Here is a 21466-nt window from a genome sequence, read left to right as displayed (position 1 = left end):
GTAGAGGAGGCTTTCAGAAGTGGCTCCTGTTCCCCGTCACCCTCCATCAATGACCAAGTTACTGTTGATGTCTGCTTCTTACATCTCACTTGCATCCATTCATTTCTTTTCAGCAGTTGTCCCTACTCTTAGTTCAGCCACTGTCATCTCTCCGATATTACTGCCACATCATCTTCACTATTTCCCCACCTGTCCCTTCCACAGTGGCCAGAGTGATCTTTCTAAAAATCAAACCAAATCATGCATTTCCTGACAAATCTTCCAATTCCAATGACTTGCCATTGTCCTTAAATTGAAGTTGCTCTTTAGCATGACTTCTGGCCGGCAGCGTATTCTACCTCCTCGTTAGCTCATATCCAGCTACTCTCTCCAGTTCCAGCCATACTATTCAACTCTGATTCCTCCAGTGATTACTTCTCTGTCCTCTGGGCTTTCCCACATGCTCTTTCATCTGCCTGGACAACTGAGCCCTGTTTGCTTAGCCAGTTCCTCTGCATTCCTCAGCTCTTGGATTTAGATGTCACCTCCTTTGGAAAACCTCACAAATCTAGATTAGGTGACTTCCCTCCATGCTCCCAAAACATTATGCACTTCCCTGTCATAGCCCTCCTTGCATGGAAGCACAATGTTCTGTAGCGACTGCCGGACGGACTGCAACTCTATGAGCAGTCAGTCCATGTGGCTGTCTTGTGTTGTGGACTGTGTGCACCTCCTCCACAGATCGCCCCATCAGCCTTTCTTCTTCCAACCGTGGCTATAGGTTAGGATGAGAAAAGCAGCTCTGAAAAAGGCTGGGTGAGGGAAGGCCAGCGCCCGCATGCTAGGTTGCCTCCAGGTTTAATGCTAGCAAGATTGCTTTCTAGGTGTGTCCCCAGTGAGAATGAGCACATAGGCCGTTTCTTTTGGGGGTGTGGCTTTGTGGTACAAATGTTGGTATGGAACTCAAAAGCACCCTGATCTGTTCTGCCTTCTCTCCTTTGATCCAATCTTCTGCAGGTTGAGTTGCTAAAGAAAAATGAGGTTGCGATATCATAAATGTAGACAGAGAGTAGAAAAGTAAGAGTCATCTATAATCTAGAGATTAGCGAGTCAGCCTTTGAACATCCTGAGCCACCTACTCCTAAGTGGTTCTCCCATTCTGGAATGTCTTAGATAGTTGCTGGAATGTCCTAGATACTGCATTATAGCCTCACCCTCATGCAAAGGTGAATGTCTTGACATTTTTTACATAGTAAAGAGAGGTTAAATTTGCATTCTTTTAACAGGAGGGTTGTAAACTGTATTTTCATGACCCGTGTTGAGGCAAAATGTTGGATTGCATTGTAGATAGAAGATCCAGGCTGTACCAGGTAGTCCCTGGAATAATCAGGCCCTTATGTGTGAACATACCCAGGGTCCTAGTTCAGGAATTTTCTCCTAAACCCTGTTGTAATAATACCTTATATTTGTATAGAGTTTTACAATGAGTCAAATATATACAAGATCTTAGTTTGACCTTGCAACAGCCCTTGGGAGCGGGTGGCTCAGGGATTATCCTCCTCATTTTTAGAGGGGAAAATGGCAGAGCAGAAATCACACAGCTAGTCGTTGAAGGAGGCAGGACCTGAACTCAGAACTCACAGTGCCCAGAACTGTGTTCTTTCCATCATGCCACACGTCCTTGTGTTCCAGGTCATATGTATGTGTGTGTGTTTTGTGTAGACGGGGGCAGTTAATTAAACCTCTCTTTTAAGATCAGGACCAGTTGAGAAATACAATCAGATATGGCTCATCACATCAATTTTATTATAGATAGACTGGAGTGAAGAACAGAGCCTGCACACATGGCTTCCATGGCCTCTTTGCTCTTACTTCCTGCCCCCTCCCCCTGCCACCTCCTTTTCCCAATTGAACTCACCCACTGAGTCTCAGATCTGTACCAGGACTGCAGCAGGCCTCCTGCCTGGAGCCAGAGGTACTGTCTTGCATTGAGACGTGCAGGAGATGGACTCACAGCTAGAGAGAGAGCTGGAGATGCCAGGCCACACATGAGCATCGTCCCCCTGGGGATGAGTGGGTTCAAGGAAGTGAGAAATGGTGGAAGTCTGCCCTCAGCACTTCTGAGAGTGTAGGGGAGGATTAAGATGGTTCTTCCTGTGCAGTTAATTCACTTGGGGACAAAAGACTAGCAGCTCCTTGAGTGCAAGAACCCCTAATACATCCTGTCCCCCAAAGTGTACAGCAGAGGCCTGAGCTTGTCATTGTGCCCAACAAATACTTGTTGACCAAACTGTGATCTTCACTCTGGCATAGAAGCAGCAAAGAAACGATAGTGTCAGACCCAATTTCTGAATGAATCAACAGTTGCACATGACCCCTTCTACCTACCCGAAGGCACGCTGACTGGCGACCAAGATACCCTGCTGTCGGATTGGCAGATGTAGGGAGCTGCCTGAACCAGCGATTCTTCTTCCGGAGGGATGACAGTCCACTGACTCCTCCCTTTGCTGCCCTTCCCTGACCAGAGCTCACCTCTCACCTATTCTCTTTTGAACATGTTCAAACACAACTTCTTTAAGCCACCTTTCTCCCTTTCTCTTTCTGTTTATTCAGCCACTGGAGGAATTGTTGTCTTCTTTCCTACTCTATGCCCTGCCTCCTATCTCAACCACTGTCCCCCCCGTATCAGATTTCTCTTTCTTACTCTGGTCGATAAGTAGCATCGCAATCAGTGCCCAGGGTACTCTTCCTGCATGAAAAGATAATATTATTGTTAACAAGGAATGAGTTTTTAAACATTTTGAAAGTGCCCAGAATACCCACTTTCAAAAAACATTTCTTTCTATCTCTCAGTTAAGCTTTTGCCGAAACCTCAGCATTAAGAATAAATGTACTTTCCCCCCATTTTATTTTTAATAGTGTAAGTACAGTACTAACATATGCTACAATTTTTATGGCAAACAAAATTTCAACAAACTACGTCATAAATAGGCTTTCATAAGCTAACCTATGAACCAACTATAACTTGTCATTTGTGTGGGAAAACGTGCTCCGGAACAGTATATGTAGACCAGCTTGTCGGACACAGCCGATGTGTTGTATGTTCTGGAGCCTTCTTAGTCTAGTGTGCACAGGGTGGTTGGTATGCTCTTTCTCTGTCAAGTTCCAAAGCAAACTGGGAACACGGGGGCTTTTTTTTTTTTTTTTTTTTTGCTTCTCACATGAGATATGAACTTTGATGTGTTTGTCCCGTAGGAAAATCTTTTGACATCACATACGTGCGCCTCAGGTTCCACACCAGCCGGCCAGAGAGCTTCGCCATTTACAAGCGCACGCGGGAAGACGGGCCCTGGGTTCCCTACCAGTACTACAGCGGCTCCTGCGAGAACACCTACTTCAAGATGAACCGCGGCTTCATCAGGACTGGAGAGGACGAGCAGCAGGCCTTGTGCACCGACGAGTTCAGTGACATTTCCCCGCTCACCGGGGGCAACGTGGCCTTCTCCACCCTGGAGGGGAGACCCAGTGCCTACAACTTCGACAATAGCCCTGTGCTGCAGGTAGGCATCCGGAGGGTGGCGTGGAGCCAGGCGGTTCTCCCACATACGAACGGGATGCGGGAAGATTGTGGTGATGGGGCCTGTGGTCCCCCAACAAGACAGACAGCTGGCCTGCCTTCTGCCCTCCTGTGGACTCTCACTAAGCGAGGGAGAACAGTTTTGTCCTGTCCCCACCCCACCCTACCCACGGTTGATGTTTGTTCTTACGTTCTCATGCACTTGCAAGTGTGTCCTGGGATATCTAAACTTTACAAATTTTTTTGAAGTTGGACCATTTTAACTCCAGTGTTTGCACTTGAAGTGGAAACATTTTGCTTCTGACCTTGAGAAGAGGGTATTTGAACTTATCGATCCGGTTTTCTTGCATCCTTTCTTACCTCTTCTTTGATTGGACAAAGTAGAAGATATTTTATTAGCAAGAGGCAACAACTGAAGCAGGATAGTTGTGAATGCCGCCTTCCTTCATTATTGTGCCAGGGAATTCTGATTGGGCTTGTCTGGCACTGTTGCCAGTCATGAAAACTCCTCATCATCTATAGCACTGGTGTTTGTGCCAGGATATGAATTTCGGTACCCCTCGTATCATGCTCAAGCATCGTCATAGAAACTTTCCCCTATTTAGCAATAGAAAAGAATTTTTCTCATAAATGCTGTGTACATAATTCCTATGCACCATCATATGGAATCTTTATGTATTGCTTAGATTTCTGTGAACTTTTCTTATGTTCTGGCTGTTTGATCTTGGAGAGACTGGCGAGCCTCGTGCCATATATACCCAGCACATTAACACAGAATTGGAGGCACTTCTGCCCTGTGGCTGAAGCTAACATCTAAATGGGGGCAGGCTGTAGTAATTGACTGAGACAAGAAATACTGGATGTGGTTTTGCAAAAGCTGTGCTTGTGTCATGAAAAGCTATTGTGACTTCTCAGTGGGGGGTGGGGGGGTGCTTTATGCTTTTGTGTCTTCTCATTCTTTCTCTCTGGGATTTATGATGTCCAGGACTCCTCCTTTAATTTGGCTGTACGGTTTTGGACAGTGGCACAAGATGAGACTGTATTTCTCTGTGAGTCCACTTCTTCCTTTCCATTGTATTTCTTCTGTAAGCTGCTGGCTGCGAGGTGATACGTCTTGATTTTGGAAAGCTCTGAGGGTGTGGTGAGCAATGGCTATGTTTGCAGAGTCCTTCAGAGAAGCGTTTCTCGCATTGGCGGTAAGAGGTGCTCAAAGTCAATGGCAGGAAGACTCGCTGACTTTGATAGATGAGAAGGCAGGAGGCTGCCTGCCTAGGGGAGGAGTGATCGACACAGACTCCTCAAGCTGACCCCGCAGACGTTTGCTAGCCTCGTTTCTTCCCACACAGATGATTGTGTTCGACTGTCCTGGAGGGACAACAGGATAGCCAGTAGGAAAAGGCAGTGGCGTCATGTTGCGACTGGTTTTCTGGCACCTTCGCTAACTGGAGGCCTGGTCAGCCGTCTTGAGGCCGTTCCGCCAGCTATAGGAATCCTGATGTTTGCTGCTCTTGTTCCACAGGAACTCACGAGACTTAATGTGGAAAAAATGCTGTAAGCGTCTGCGGTGGATTTGGTCAGTTGGCATCATTATGCGGAGACATTAACTATGTGTCTCTAGATGTAAGCGCTCTGGCTCTGAGATCTGGCTGCCAAGGGGGTTTAAGCTTCAGCTGATTGGACAGTGAGGAGAGGCCGAGCACCGTTTCCTCATCACCCCCTGTGCCACCCTCCAGAAGCTATCTCCCTGCCAGGAGGGAGACCCTTCTTGGTTTCCTTGTATATGAATATGATCAAGCATCCATTGATTTAGGACGATGATTAGCATTTATTACAGCACTCACTACAATGTGCCACAGTGTGACAAGCATTGTTCTAAGCCCTTTAGATATATTAACTCAACCCTCAGGATGACTCTATGTGGTAGATGCTTTGATTATCTCCATTTTACAGGCGAGGAATCAGAGGCTCAGAAAGGATAAAATAACTTGCCCCAAACAGTTTTAAGTGGCTGAACTGGTATTCAAAACCCAGAAAGTGTTGCCCCAGGGTCTGTCTGTTCTTTTGAAGGTTCCCACTATGAGGGAAATAAAAGGGGGGGGTGCTTAGATTCAGCCCTTGAAAAACTTTTATTCAGGAGAGCCGTGATAAAGGTGAAGGCTGTATAAAATATAATAAGCATTAAACACAGATATGTTTAGCTATTTACATTACAGACGACTGAAGGATTCCTAACATTGTGGCCATGAGTGGGAGTTGTTATTGGAGTTCCAAGTTTGGATGCGGTGAAATCATCATCTCTTTCCTTTCTAATTATACTTGGAGGCTTGGTGATTAGCTTTTCTGAGTTCTCTGTGTTGTTCTATCTGCCAGGTGTTTGGCATGGTTGAAGCAGTGGTTCTTAATCAGAGGCGTGCCTCCCAGTCTCGCCCACAGCCCTGCACTCACTCGTTGCGTCTCGTTATGTCTCCGTAGGTGTTTGTAGTGCAGTCCCAGGAGAGGACTTGAAATGGAGATGGTGTCTTTGTTTAAACAACCATGATTTATTATTTCTCATTAATTCTGTATTGCCCTGGGCTCACTCGCCGGCAGGTGAGCTGGGAGCTGGGTTTCTCTCTCCCTGTGGTCTTACATCCTCAAGGAGGCTAGTCTGGGCTTTTTCATGTGATGGTGGAATTATTCCAGGAGGGCAAGTCCCAGTGATAAGTACTTATCAAGCCTCTGCTTGTGTCACATTCGCTGATGTCCCCTCAGCTAAAGCAAATCACATGCCCAAGCCCAGAATCCATGTGGGAAGGGGCTCTGCAGGGTGGGGACACCGGCAGTGACAATGGGTTGGCATCGTTTGTATAACAGCCTGTCGCAGATGTAAACACCTGACTAGCATTAGCTCAGTGAAAGGGCATTTATTACAAGGGCTTTGATTTCACAAAATCTAGGGGAAAACGGTACAACCTTCGTTCTTACCCGTGGCTGTTATGGTACACCTACCAAGTCGATCAGCCGTAGTTTCTTTCCATTTGTTCATTTGCTCAGCAAATGCCATGTGAGCACCTCCTATGCTAGGGGAATGGCAGTGAACAAAACAAAAAATTCCTGCTTACAATTTGGTGATGTTGGTGTCAGAAACAGACAATATAAATAAAAAAGGGAAAGGAAATCGGGCATTCAGGGGTGGTAGCAGTTTTAGGTAGGGTGCCCCAGGAAGGCCTCGCAGAGAAGTGAAATTGTGGAGAGGGTCAAGGCAAAGACTGACTCTGATTGGTTGAGGGCAGTGTAATGATTTAGTGCTTCTACTTGGATGTCTATCCCAGACCTATCGGAGTGGATTGGCTATGGAGGGAGCGATAGGTGGTGCCAAGTGGGCAGGAGGAGACAACAACGACCAGCATGTCTTGTACAAGTGTGGCGTCACATGAGCTCCATGCTAATATCTGATTGGATTTGGGGTGCGGATACAGGGTGGAAAAGAAGGGACATGTGTATTGAGTATCCAATGTATGCCAGGCATTTAGAAGTATATTTCACTTAAGCCTCTCAATGGCCTGTGAAGAAACTAGTATTATTCCTGCTCTGGGGGACTCTGAGTGGTGAAGTAACAACTTAGAACAAAGAAGGGAAAAGTCAAGAAGGAGAAAAATATCAAGAAATTCAAGGAACCATTGAGTATTACAGTTGAGTTAATGCTAGAAGAGGACATAAGTTAAATGATACATTCACTGTTGTCCCATTTATGTCTCTTATCTTCAGTCCCACTAGCTGTTTTTTTCTGTTTCTGTTTTCTCACAGGAGTGGGTAACAGCCACCGACATCCGAGTGACTCTCAATCGCCTAAACACTTTTGGAGACGAGGTGTTTAATGACCCCAAAGTTCTCAAGTCCTATTACTACGCAATCTCTGATTTTTCCGTAGGTGGTAGGTAAGTAAACTTTTAACCACTTTGAAAGGGATTCGAGCTTTGGTTTAGAAGTGAATGCAGCAGCTGTTTAGAGCTGCATTAATAATGTTGTTAGACCTTCTCATTATCATGAAAACAAAGTAAGTAGGTTTTCTAAAACCCTGTCAAGTCAGTCCCCTTCGTGAATTCTTATTGAGAATGTAAGTGCAAAGCTCTATAACAGATAGGCACTATGAAGCTCCGGAGGAAGTGTCGGGCTGACATGCACCTACGGACTGGACCTTCTAGGATCCTACACAGGAATGGGGCAGACAATGGGTAAATATGTGAAAGAGTAAATACCAGTACAGCCCCATGTTTTAGATAAAAAGATGCCACATGCCAGAGAATGCTGCAGAACTGTCAGGCTAGAGAAGCAGATGGGCTCGGAGCCGGGTCTTGAAGAACAGGTAGGATTAGGATGAGTGGGAAGGATGTCTGGGTTGGTACAGAAGGATGGGCAGGTCATGAAAAAAGTTTCGAGTTGGCAGTGTATAAGCCTACTTGGCTTAAGGAACATCTCTTATGTGAATTTGTAGAGCTGTAAACCAGAGAGCCAGAGACTTTACACAGCAGGCAAGAATCTTGGCCTTACCTCCCCTGTTAAACTATGAGGTCTCAAGAGCAGAAACTTTTTTTTTTTTTTTTTGCATGCAGTGTTCCTGGGGAGGGGTTGATGCTCAGTGAAAGCTGATAGAAACTGTCACCAATGAGAAATCATGTCATTCTTTTTTTGCAGTAGGGCTGTGAGATCAGGAAGAGGAGTTGTGAGCATGTATGTATGAGTTACAAGCAGAGTATGCTCGAGACAATTTCCATTCTTATTATGACGCTGTGTGAGCTAGGTGACAGCTGACAAACACCTGACATTAGGGTGGTGACAGTAGAATGGAAGGGAACATTTAGATGCATTTTGTTGTGAAGAAAGAATTGTCAGGATTTAGTCATGATGATCGTAAGGCTTAGTGATCAGGAGTGTCGTGGTACCATTAACAGTAAATAACGAAGATGAGTTAATTGGGAAGACGATGAGTTTGGATGTAGACATGTAAAGTTGTAGGTCACGGAGGACGACTAAATTTGTGCAGCAGTCAAGGAGTTTGGGAGAAACATGAGAGCTGGAAATATAAATTTGTGACTCATCTGGTTATGCTGTAGATGTTCCAGAAATGTTTGGGTGTATTTTTAAGTGGTAGTAGAAGCTATGGAACTGATGGCTATCCTCAAGGAAGCAAGTGAGGGAAACTCAGCACACCAGAGCATGTGTTGGTGTTCATGGGGATTTCCATGAGTTCTTAGTTTATGGTTTTAACCTGCATCTGGGGGATCCTGCAAGGATTTTTACCCCAAGCAACCTGTGGGAATACCAGGCCACCAGAGAGAGATCTATCTGGTCCTGAGGTATCTAATGTCTCTTGCTGCCCTCAGATTAGAATACTTTAAAATCATTATGGCAGATAATTGCTGACATAATTATTGACTTGTGATGTGCCTACACAGTCCTAGGCATATGAATAAAGCAACTTCTTGATCCTCCCAGGAGCCCTATGAAACAGACATTATCATCTTCCCTGTTTTTCAGGCAAATCACAGGGCGGGGCTCGAAACCCAGCAGCCTAGCCTGGCTGCAGAATCCATGCTCTTCTTAAGCAGTGCACTTGGCTGCCTCTTGGCCCACACATTTGACTTCAGGAAGTTGATGCTACAGACGTCCTCCGATACTGTTAGGGACTTTGTTCTCGCGTCTGGTTAATGCCCCATCCTCTGTTAAATAAAGTCACTCTTTTTCTTTTTCTCCTGTTTAATTTTTCCTCATACCTGAAAACTCAAACAGCCCTTACCTAATCTTCTCCGTGCCTCAGTTTCCAGTTTTGAATGGAGATCTCAAGCATATCCAGAGGTTGTTTTTGGTTCCCCGTGTCCATCCTTTTTCTGCATCCATTTCTGGGGCTTTCGAGCTGTGTCCTGTGTCTGAGTGTCTCTTCTCTCCCCAGGTGTAAGTGTAACGGACACGCAAGCGAGTGTGTGAAGAATGAGCATAACAAGCTGGTGTGTGACTGCAAGCATAACACCTACGGGGTCGACTGTGAAAAGTGTCTCCCCTTCTTCAACGACCGGCCGTGGAGGAGGGCGACTGCCGAGAGTGCCAGCGAATGCTTGCGTGAGTGCCCCGTGGCGTCGGTGTCGGGCCGTTCAGTGATCTTGAGATCTCTCAGGGGCGGAGGAAGGAATGGGTGACTTGCATTTACGCCTCCTTGAAAGGAAAACAACGAAAGGCAGTGCTTCTTTCATACTTTGAAAGCGTGGGACGTGGACGTCAGAGGAACATCACAGATGAGGGCGATTGGCTGTAAACATAAACCGTGCTGGTTGTGTGTTTCCTTCCTGAGTGCACACACCAGGATGGGAGCAGCATCCTCAACGCTGGGCACTGTGCTTAGATCCAGATACCGGGCCAGTGTGGTCAGCTCTAACATACGATTTCTCCAGTTCTTTTCTCTGTTGTCCGTTAAAATAGTCTTCTTCCGACTAATGCTCAAGAGCTAAGGTCATTGATTAACATGTGTCGGTTACAATGAGTTCTAGACTAAGACTGCCATTCAGAAGCTTATTTATAAAAAATTACTTTTCCTCGGTGTCACTAAAGAGCGCAGTGGGGAGAACTTTCTGATTCCCCTCAGGCAGAGGCGGAGGCTTTGGGAGGAAGAGTAGACACTAGAATTCCTAGGGAAGGGTGAACTGGAGAAGATAACACGTTGTTTGTTCCTTCACAACATCTTTGTTTATTCTGAACAGATAGGGAAAGGAATCTCAGGAGAAAGGAACCATGAAATCATATAATTATGACTGGCCAAGGACTTAAGAAAATTTTAAAGCAGCTGTAATTTTCTCATGTCCTTATAAATGTCCCTTATCATATTCTCTTGGGAATAAATTGAATAAGAAAGCGGACCCTGTGAACTTGCAGGAATTGTTGGCAGAAGCCTTGAGAAAGAATTGATATCTTATGACTAATTTTATTAGCTGCCCAGAGCAGATCTCCTTATTCATCTTTTCTTTCCCTCAACAAATCCCAGATTTGCAGATTAACTTTATAGCCTCCTCCAGCATTCCTAAACGATTGCTTGGGCTTCTTTAGTTATTTTACTGAACTGTCATATCCAGTGTTGGAAGCTACGGGATAAAGGCCGGCAAGAGAAAGAATGAAATATTCCTAAGGTGTGCCACCGAAGTAAATGTACACCTGTGTTTAGCAAATATTCTGTTTAATGACGTGGGCATATTTAGAGTCTGTCCAGGAACATTACGAGAACAACAAAGACCCTGGATCGCCAGCTGAATGCTGTAGGCAGAGGACTTTGATGAGGAGCTAAGCCACTTTGCTTGCTTCCTCGGTCCCTTTGGCCCTGTGACCCCTCAGAGAACAACGTTTCTGGAGGTTGTGACAGTAGCCCAGTATTGTCCAGGGGCTCGAGCTACGGAAGAGGAAATGACAGCTGCCTTCTCTCTTACCGGATGCTGAAGAGGGAGCCACAGCCTCTGCTTGAGCTGTGGGGTAGGCAGCGATTTTCAACTGGGGTGCCGCAAGAATTATCAGAACGTGCAGTACCTGACTGCTTCGTCAGGGCACTGACCTCTTTCCCTGAGGTTGTCAAATTACAAAATGGCACCAGCCAGCACAACAGCAGCCGCGCAGTGTGAATGAGTCAAAATTATACCTATGTTTTTTATCAGATTGGCAAAATATATATTTTTGGTGTTCCCTCAGCATGCAACGTGACAGCTGTGGCCTCAGAATTTTAGTGATTAGTTTTCTGTGTGCCGTGAGATGAAGAAGGTTGAAAACCCTTGGGTTAGGACAGTGGAGACCCAGGAATTGTTCTGGCTCATAGTCTGCAAGCACCAGACTGTTCCGGTGAGGCTGGCTGGGTAGATTGTGGGATCATCTAGGGAGGCTGGAGGGAAAAGAAACAGCTACTGAAGAAGGGGAAGGGAGCTATAAAAGTTACTTAGCACAACTCTAATTTGGTGACAGTAATTCGAGTTCCTAAAAAATTTTCAAGTATAGTATCATAAAAGAACTGATTGTAAATGAAGGAAGAAAATATGTATATTTAAGTATTTTAAAACAACAACTTCCTGATCTTTCTGAAATCAAACTTTATTAAATAAAATTTTATTTTCTAAATAAAACTTTATTTTTATTTAGTGTGCATGATACTGTCTGTAGAATCAAACATACTTTGGGCAGAATCAATAATTCTGATAAAATCATCTGCATATAAATACAGTGCATTTCTGTGACTACAGATACTTGTTCTTAAACTATGGTTGTGCCCTGAAGCGGGTGGTATCATTAGTTACTTAACAGATGACGCAGTTGGCGCTGAGGCTCCCCAGTGGATGGATGGCTCCACTGGATCCAGATTTCGCTTTAATTCTGCTTCCGTCTGCAGAAGCACTAATTATAACCCCTCGGTCTCAGGTTAGCCCAGTCTGGATATGCAGATAACCTGGCACCTTGGAAGTTCATATCTTAATGTATTTGAATCATCTAAGGCCTGAAACGTTAAGGCGCCTTGAAGCCTGCGTTTACGTTGACATGTTCTTGGAGTTGGGATTAGGATGAAGAATAAAGATTCAGAAAAATTGTAATTTGACTTGGCTTTTTTTTTTTGTATATGCACAATGACCTGGAGATCCCTTCCTAAGAAAAGGAATTCCTTATCTTTTATGATGGTGCTGTTTTTGATCAGGATGAACATTTTCTGTATAAACTCTTTATTGACAAACTAGTTTTCTTTTTCTTAATGAGCAGTACATCTGGCAGTCATTCTTATTTTAACACTGTCTGTCCCAGAGATGTGGGAAATTGTGGTTTGTTTGTTTGTTTAGTCTTGTAAAAATGCTGTTCATCAGGAACATGGATCTCACTTAAGTTGTGTGTTTGGCTGACAGCCTGTGACTGCAATGGCCGATCACGAGAGTGCTACTTTGACCCTGAACTATACCGTTCCACCAGCCACGGTGGCCACTGCACCAACTGCCAGGATAACACGGACGGCGCCCACTGCGAGAGGTGCCGGGAGAACTTCTTCCGCCTCGGGAACACGGAGCCCTGCTCTCCGTGCCACTGTAGTCCTGTGGGTAAGTGCCAGGCAGTGTCTGCTTCAGCCTGATGGGTTTCAAGACCAAAAAAAAAAAAGAAAAAAAGTAAGCATTTCCTGTAGCCTCAGAAAATGAAGCTGTTTCCTAGGCACGTGCACAGGTTTGGTATGAAAATGCGGACATTACTGTAACGTGTAAATTATAACATGTCAGTGATTCAGGATCTGTCTGTCCCCCCACCGCCACTCTCTTTAACCACATTGGACTCTCCGATGATTTTCGGGTGTGTGTAAAACTTGGCGTGGCCTGAGCAATGATTTCGTAAATAATTAGCAACAGGATCCTAGGGAGCATTTGAACTCCATGGTGAAAGGTTAGCTGCTGCGTGAGTTCTTCCTTGTTGATGATTTTGTTTAGTCTGAAATCCTTCGAGAGCTTGAGCTGTTTCATGTTAGTTTATGTCCACAGAGGTGGTTGTGCTCTCAGTCCATTCTGTCCTTGCAGGAGTTTGACCTTTGTGTTTGTTGTGTGTGCCGGTGGACACTTAAGTTATCGGCATGACCCTGAGGGAACCAGTGCTTTCTCACAGAGGAGGGACGGGCCTCGTGTCCAGTTTACCGCTGGGAACAGAGCGACCTGTTAGTGTTTTCAACATTGATGTCCAGGGGGTGTGTCTGGAAAGGTAACATGTAATGGCTTACAGGGGTCTGATTTTGAGAGAATCGCGATTTAAAATTTCACCATTTTCCTCCGTAACCATCTAGAGATTGCGTATTGGTTTTCGGGCATTGTTCTAAGTTACCAATTTTCTTTTCTTTTCTTTTTTTTTTGACACGTAATATTGCAGACGCACCCGGTGGTTGACATGCTTTTCACATTTTAGGTTCCCTCAGCACGCAGTGTGACAGCTATGGCCGATGTAGCTGCAAGCCGGGAGTGATGGGCGACAAGTGTGACCGTTGCCAGCCTGGGTTCCATTCTCTCACGGAGGCAGGGTGCAGGTGAGACCTTTCAACACCAAAACAAGGGGCACAACCTAAATGGAGCTGATTCCTAATGATAGACCTACGGCTTATCTGTAGCCTTATAAACATTTCCCCCAAAGTAATTGTCCGCGAGATTCAAGACTTGTGGCTGTAATGATGACCCAGGATTGGTGTGCACAGAGATTAAGCAGAGTTTTACATATTAAATGTAATGGGTATCCTTGATTGAAACCAGATCCAAGTATAAAAGTGACATCAGTTAGGTATTATTACTGTTATTAACATGTAAACCAACAGGTTGACTTTAAGAGTGGAATTTCTTTGCTCCTGTCTCTTCTCTCATTGTTTTATTCATTTTCCACCCAACAGGCCATGCGCGTGTAACCCTGCCGGCAGCACGGATGAATGTAACGTCGAGACAGGACGGTGTGTTTGCAAAGACAACGTTGAAGGCTTCAACTGTGAGAGGTAGCTCATTCCTTCTCCAGCTGGATTGTGTTTTCTCTGTTATCGTCTTTCAAGCACTCAAAAAATGCCTGATTGTACCTTAATCTTTTTCAGATGCAAACCTGGATTTTTTAATCTGGAATCATCTAATCCCCGAGGCTGCACACCCTGCTTCTGCTACGGGCATTCTTCTGTCTGCACGAACGCCGTCGGCTACAGTGTTTACTCTGTAACCTCGACCTTTCAGACTGGTAACTTAGACCTTTTCTTCTGTCCCCAAAATGTGCAACTAGACGTACAGCATTTTTTAAAAATCAGTAACTCTTGGAGGATTTTTTTGATGGTAGCAACGCTTCATGTTTTTTAATGAACATGATTTTTTATTTGGCTTTCTTGCTTGGGGGTTTTTTGTTTTTATCATCATACATAGTTTCTCTTTGAAGATGGTAATTTAAAAACTTTTTATTTTTCAATTACAGTTGACATGCAATATAATATTAGTTTTACGTGTACAGCATAGTGATTAGAAATTCATATAACTTACGAAGTGATCACCTCGATTAATCTAGTACCCCTCTGACACCGTACATAGTCATTACAATATTCTTGACTATATTCCCGATGCCATACTTTATGAAAACATACATGAGTTTAGAATTCACCATAGTTAAATGTTACATAAAATAAAGCAAAAATGTAATTTTAGAGGTATAGCATATCTAGGTACTGTTGTAGGATTCATTTCTTCATTGCTGTGTTTCCCTATACTTTTTTTTAAGATTTTTAAAAATAGATATTTTTATTGATTTCAGAGAGGAAGAGAGAGGGAGAGAGAGGTAGAAACATCAATGGTGTGAGAGAATCATTGATCAGCTGCCTCCTACACGCCCCCTACTGGGGATGGAGCCCACAACCTAAGCATGTGCCCTTGACCGGAATCGAACCAGGGACCCTTCAGTCCGCAGGCCAACTCTCCAGCCACTGAGCCAAACCGGCTAGGGCTCTCCCTACACTTTTTATCTGTGTTTGTGGTCCATAAAGGTGAATTCAGGGTGTTTACAATGTCACAGCACTTGTGTTTTTGTCCTCTGCTTGCAGATGAGGATGGGTGGCATGCAGAGCAGAGGGACGGCTCCGAATCATCCCTGGAGTGGTCCTCTGAAAGGCAAGACATCGCCGTCATCTCAGACAGCTACTTTCCTAGGTACTTCATTGCTCCTGGTAAGTGGGGCCAGAAAGCGGCCTGGCTGGGGTGTGCTCCTCTGTAGTCTCATTCTCACGTCCTTGCCCCATGTGTCTGTGTTCCAGCCAAGTTCTTGGGCAAGCAGGTGATGAGCTATGGTCAGAACCTCTCCTTCTCCTTTCGAGTGGACAGGCGAGACACGCGCCTCTCTGCAGAAGACGTGGTGCTCGAGGGAGCGGGCCTGCGAGTGTCCGTGCCCTTGATCGCGCAGGGCAATTCCTATCCCAGTGAGACCACTGTGAAGTACGTCTTCAGGTAAGGTCCTCTTCGTTGTAAAGTGTGACTTGGCCAGAAGTGGTTTCTTGATCTGAGCTTCTCCAGGCTTCAAGGTGAATGTTGAAGAGAAACTTTGGGGTGTAAGGGGCCTTTGTAAAAGGGAGCCTTCCCTGTGTCCCCTGTACCCTTGTCACCTGCACTGTCAAGCCAGCAGACCGATTTCTGACTTGGTCACATTGGCGGAGCTTTGCATTGTTGGCAGCCTAAATGAAGAAGAAATGCTTTCTCAGCCCCCAGAATTGTCCTCACAGAAGCTAATGGGGCCCCTTCTTTCTCTCCAGGCTCCACGAAGCAACAGATTACCCTTGGAGGCCTACTCTTACCCCTTTCGAATTTCAAAAGCTCCTTAACAACCTAACTTCTATCAAGATCCGTGGGACATACAGTGAGAGAAGTAAGTTATGATATAACGTAGAAGAGCTGTTTAACATGGTTAGGATCCTTAATATGCAAAAGGGTATCGCTAAAGTCCTAATGCTATAAAGCTTATCCTAAAGAAGTGGTATAAACTATATACATGAGTTATGTGTAAAAAAAAAAAAGTATTTTTAATCACTTTTAAGAACCTAGAGAAAATTTACTAAAATTAGTAAATACTATTGTCTTATAATGGATAAGCCTATTCCGATTACATTACATATAAATAGATTCTTCCAAAATTTCTAAATATAATTTTACTGGCTCATCTGACTTACTAACCTCAATTTCTTATTTATTGTTCTGTAATTCTCAAGTCTTTTATCTGTTGGCTTGATTATAGAAAATTAAAAATTACTGAACGAACATTTGTTATAATTTGAGATAAAGCTGTTTTAAGTATGCCTTTCAAATTTTTTTCCTATAGAAATTTTTTGCATTGTTTTCGAAAATTCATTTTTATTGTTGAAAGTATTACAGATGTCCCTTTTAACGAAGACCTCTTTCTGTAGAAAGGTAGGACTGGCGCAGGGGAGTCAGTGGTGAGGTGGCACTGAGAGTGGCATCAGCAGCTTGGGTGTGTGGATTTTTATTATTGAGGCATACTTGGCATGCACCATTGTATGAGTTTCAGGTGCATGACATAATGATTTGATATTTGTTCATATTGTGAAATGACTGCCACAATGAGTACAGTTAATGTCCGTCACCACACATAGTTACAGAATTTTTTTTCCCCCGGGTGATGGCAACTTTTAACATTTACTCTCTTAGCAACTTTCAAATATGCAATACAGTATTATCAGCAGTAGCTGCCACACTGCATTACATCCCCATGATTTATTTTATTTTATAACTGGAACTTCGTAAACCACCAATCTCTGTTCTCTGTAGCTAAGAGGTAAGTGTTTTGGTTTCTTTTTGTTTTGTTTCTCTTTTTGTTTTCTTTTTAAAGATTTCGAGTGTAAGGGAGATGATGCAGTGTTCGCTTTCTGTCTGACTTATTTCACTTAGCACAATGCCCTCAACAGCTTGGATGTGACTTCATGAATATCCAGATGAAAATATCTTATAAGTGGTAGTTGAAACATGGATCTGGGGCTTAGGAAAAAATTTGGACTGGAGATCTAGAACTGAAAGGTTGTCAATGCATGGGTAGTAATTTTAAACTTGGAAACAAGAAAAAGAGCATGCAATTCGGGAAACAGTTATTTAAGGACCATGCCCTGAGCCTCAAAAGAGAAAAAAAATTTTTTTAATATATTTTATTGATTTTTTACAGAGAGGAAGGGAGGGAGAGAGAGAGTTAGAAACATCGATGAGAGAGAAACATCGATCAGCTGCCTCCTGCACATCTCCCACTGGGGATGTGCCCGCAACCCAGGTACATGCCCTTGACCCGAATCGAACCTGGGGCCCTTCAGTCCACAGGCCGATGCTCTATCCACTGAGCCAAACCGGTTTCGGCGACAAAAAAAATTTGAGGAGGAGAAACAATTAACAAGTTTAAGAAGTTAACACCATTGGATTTTGGGTTGGGTGACTAAGGAGTCATTGATGAGGTGGAGGTGTGTGTGTGTGTGTGTGTGTGTGTGTGTGTGTGTGTGTTTAAGAAGTGTTGAAACTGAAATTAGAGTGCAGTGTCCCAATAGTAATTTTAAGGTCAAGAAGTTAAAGTAAAGGTTATTCTTTTAAGAGGTTTGGCTATAAGGAAAGGAAAAGAGATGGATTATACGTAATTTGGGAGTGGGGACCAGATGGGAGGAGGAGTACTTTTAGCATGGGAGACTTAAGAGTGTTTAGAGTTTGAAGCACATTAGCCAGTGGAAAAGTATCTCATGATCTAATTGTTGAAAAACCCCATAAACATATTGAAAGTTAACTAAGTTCAAGTCAATAACAGAAGAGATATCCTTCAGCCTCAGGTTGTCAATTTTTAAGAATTATATAAGCAGCCAGTGATATTTCATAACATGGGGAAATACACTTGAAAGATAGACTGCCAGAGACAGGAGTGGGATGGAAATTAAAGGGAAACTTGATGACATCATCAGGGCCAGCCTCTTCCATGGGATGCTCCAGCTGAGACCATCACAGGCACTGTGGGGTTGGACGAACCATTGGTCTAAGTCAATGTAAGGCTTCCTCTTTTTATTTTTCTTCTGGAAAGGGGAAAGCATTGTGATATATGGCATAATGGCTTTGGAATCTTTGCATACATGTTGAAGTAGCCCTGAGTATTAGAACTTGTGTGTTTATTTTTGCCGTTTTGCGCAGGGTATAAAAAAATATAATGGAGTGGTACTTGTTGACAGGTGCTTTCCCTGCTGTCTTGTCTTTGAACTCTACAATCAGTACCTGCTTTTGTCACAGGAGAATAAAAACACTGCTTGCTGACTGCAGACCTAAAATCTTCTTGTCCTCCATAGTCTTGCTCTTCTCTCTTCCTGCTCTGGATTATGGTCCAGTGCTTTTCATTTTTTATATTGGTGATTGGGAGAACTGTAAGAGCCACCAGTCTCAGTGTGTGTTTAAAAATAAGTTTGCTGTATCCCAGACACAGCACCAGCTACCACATGATTATTCTAAATGCTATTGTCTACTTATCTTCTCCAGTAAATGAATTAAACTGATGGTTGCTTGTCTGGGAGTTTGGCTTTGGTTACCTTTTAATGTTACTGACTTCTCTTGAGCTTTTGCAAAATGGAAGCCAGTTCAGTGATTCTCTTTCCCACACCCCACACAGGTGCTGGATATTTGGATGATGTCACCTTGGCTACTGCTCGTCCTGGCCCAGGGGTCCCTGCAACTTGGGTGGAGACCTGCACCTGCCCTGTGGGATACGGAGGGCAGTTTTGTGAGATCTGCATCTCGGGCTACAGAAGAGAAACCCCGAGTCTCGGGCCATATAGTCCATGTGTGCTTTGTACCTGCAATGGACACAGTGAGACCTGTGACCCTGAGACAGGTGAGCGGATGCTCTTTGGGGGCTGCTCGACCTAAGTCCCCCTTAGCAGATGGGTAGGAAATCCTCACTGTCTCCTTTGTCTGTTTCTCACACCCGCTCTCCAAATAGGTGTTTGTAACTGCAGAGACAACACAGCCGGCCCCAACTGTGAGAAGTGCAGTGACGGGTACTATGGAGATCCAACCGCGGGCACCTCCTCTGATTGCCAGCCCTGCCCGTGTCCTGGGGGCTCAAGTTGTGCTGTTGTCCCTACAACACAGGAGGTGGTGTGCACCAACTGTCCTACCGGTACCACCGGTGAGTCTGCTCTCTCCCCCGAATCACAGTGTCCGTCCTTTAGAAACTCTGTGAGAAGAAGGGCTTTGGAAGTGTCTGGATTATTTTTGTCCGGCTCAATGATTACAGTTTTCCTAGTAGACAACATTTTGTAGGAAACAGATTGATGATAGACTTATAAAATGCGTATCAGATACTTACAATAGCTAACGTATTCATGGCCTGGTACTTTCCTGCCCCATTAATCCTCAGAACCCTATGAGGTAGGCTCTGCTATCATCCCATGTTCCAGCTAAGGAAACTGAGGCACGGAGACACTAGGTTACATGACCAAGCCTGCAGGCTCGTCATTGGAGGAGCTAGAATTTCAGCCCAGGTGTTCTGGCTCCAAAGATGATGATCGCTATAGTGTACTCCCCCACATAAGATGAAAACCAAAACAACTTGGTTTTTAGTTTATGGGGCCATTATCCAGGGCTTCTTGAGATAAAGTGGTAATTAAAACAATTGTTTTATATCCCTGCTCCAAATTGTTCTTTCAGAGTATCAGAGCCCATCACATTTATTGGGAAAACATGTTCATTTTTTTATAGCTTTGGATAGGCCAGTATTCCCATTCTCTGAGTTTCTTTCTTTCTGATGAAAACATAAAACTAGGTCTTTCCTAGCTACTCAAGGAACTGCCCACCCAGGCTGGTTGCCGAAGGAGACCGAGGCTCACTGGCGATCGTTTCTTTTCTCACATTGACTTCGGCCTCCACGTAACAGAGAGGTTCTGGCCAGGACTCCATTACAAGCCTTGGACTCCATTACAAGCCTTTTGTTCCAAAGACATTGCTACAGAGCATAAAAATAAGTGGGAGACCAGAACACTGAGCTAATCATCTGTATCTCTTGTGTTTCATCAAAACATTCTTTAATCATTGGGAAGCATCCAAACACCCCATCTCCCTCCCTGCTGCACTGACCCCTCCCCGAGCACCAGGGCATTGCAACACAGAGATGCGATCATTTGCCTAAGATAGTTGGGAAAATAAGGAGTGGAAATTAGCGTAGAACTTTATATTTTTGACTCTTTCCTGCTTTTTAAAAAAATCAGTGACCCAACAGAGTCTCACGCAAACAGACTTCCCATTCTCATTCCCCATCACCCACTCCCGCGCTCTGCTCCAGTCCTCCTGGGCTCTCGTCGTCGCTCAGATGTGCCGGACTCTTTGGCCGGCGTCTGCTGTTCTCCTTTAGAGTGCTCACCCCACCCTCTCCTACCCAAACCTCCCTTTTCCTGGCCAACGCCTGTCTCATCTGGGAGGTGGGGTTGAAACAGCACTTTCCCAGGAAGGCTTTCCAATGGAACCTCCCTGCCCTCCTACCCCAGGTGCTTAGTGCCTTTTACACTGTGGCCATAGGATCTAGCAAGTATCCCATGTATAGTATCTACTCTTAGATGTACTTAATATAACGTTTGATGGTAGAGCCCCTTAACTCATTTTGTTGTTTCACTGGGTAGATGGCAATTGCAAAAACGAAACAGTTAAACATAGTGGAGTTGTCCTCATGTCTATACTAAAGGATACCAATGGTGGATTAAGACAGTTTGGGATGCTTTAATGGAGAAATGGAGTATAAAATAAGAGATCTTGTGAAATGTTATAAACATGTTGGCCTCTAGTCAGGTGTTTCTCGCACAAAGCTTGGGAAGTATATTTGTCTCATTAGTTACCACCTGGCTTGAAGGGAATGATCTATAGCAGTTCCTGAGGATGTTCATTAGGGTGTAGATGTCACTGGAAAACAGCTTAGCCCCTGTAAAAATGCTCTCACTCTATTCCTTTATCCTTCTTTACTTTTTTTTCCCATAGCATTCTTTAATCATTTGATATTTTCATGTTTATTCATTTGTTTATTGTCTATCTTCCCCTCTACTCCTCCACCCCCACTTTAAGCTCCATGAGAGCAGGGACCTTTATCTATTTTATTCACTTTTGTATCCCTAACACTCAGAATATAGCATTCAAAATGTGTGTTTGTTGAATGAATGCAAATAATTATTGAATAAATGAATAGAGATTGCAGATACAAGGTAAGATGCAATTCATTTAGGACACTATTAAATATAAATAACTCTTGATAATCACTGAGATCCTAACGTGGTTTGCATTCACATTTAATTTTTAAAACAATCTTTTGAGATAAATTAATAATAATAGTCTTTTTTCAACCAGTTTTTGAGTGCATGGCATTGGGAATATAAAA

At 44.0% G+C, this 21466-nt stretch overlaps 1 protein-coding gene across 1 annotated transcript in view; it reads left to right on the top strand.

Annotated features, from left to right (window-relative positions):
• LAMC1 (laminin subunit gamma 1) overlaps window positions 1–21466 on the top strand; it is a 106267-nt gene that overhangs the window by 61245 nt on the left and 23556 nt on the right. Inside the window, exons 2-13 of the mRNA XM_059673654.1 lie at window positions 3235–3539; window positions 7343–7473; window positions 9486–9652; window positions 12451–12639; window positions 13484–13601; window positions 13956–14054; window positions 14148–14284; window positions 15132–15254; window positions 15342–15531; window positions 15834–15946; window positions 18716–18937; window positions 19046–19234. Of these exons, the coding sequence (XP_059529637.1) occupies window positions 3235–3539; window positions 7343–7473; window positions 9486–9652; window positions 12451–12639; window positions 13484–13601; window positions 13956–14054; window positions 14148–14284; window positions 15132–15254; window positions 15342–15531; window positions 15834–15946; window positions 18716–18937; window positions 19046–19234 (1983 nt within the window). The remainder of the gene's footprint in view (window positions 1–3234; window positions 3540–7342; window positions 7474–9485; window positions 9653–12450; window positions 12640–13483; window positions 13602–13955; window positions 14055–14147; window positions 14285–15131; window positions 15255–15341; window positions 15532–15833; window positions 15947–18715; window positions 18938–19045; window positions 19235–21466) is intronic.

The sequence above is a fragment of the Myotis daubentonii genome, chromosome 18, assembly GCF_963259705.1.
Source record: "Myotis daubentonii chromosome 18, mMyoDau2.1, whole genome shotgun sequence".
NCBI classification, from domain to species: Eukaryota; Metazoa; Chordata; class Mammalia; order Chiroptera; family Vespertilionidae; genus Myotis; species Myotis daubentonii.
The sequence above is the reverse complement of the archived record's forward strand: the minus strand, read 5'-3'. Positions and strand labels throughout refer to the sequence as shown.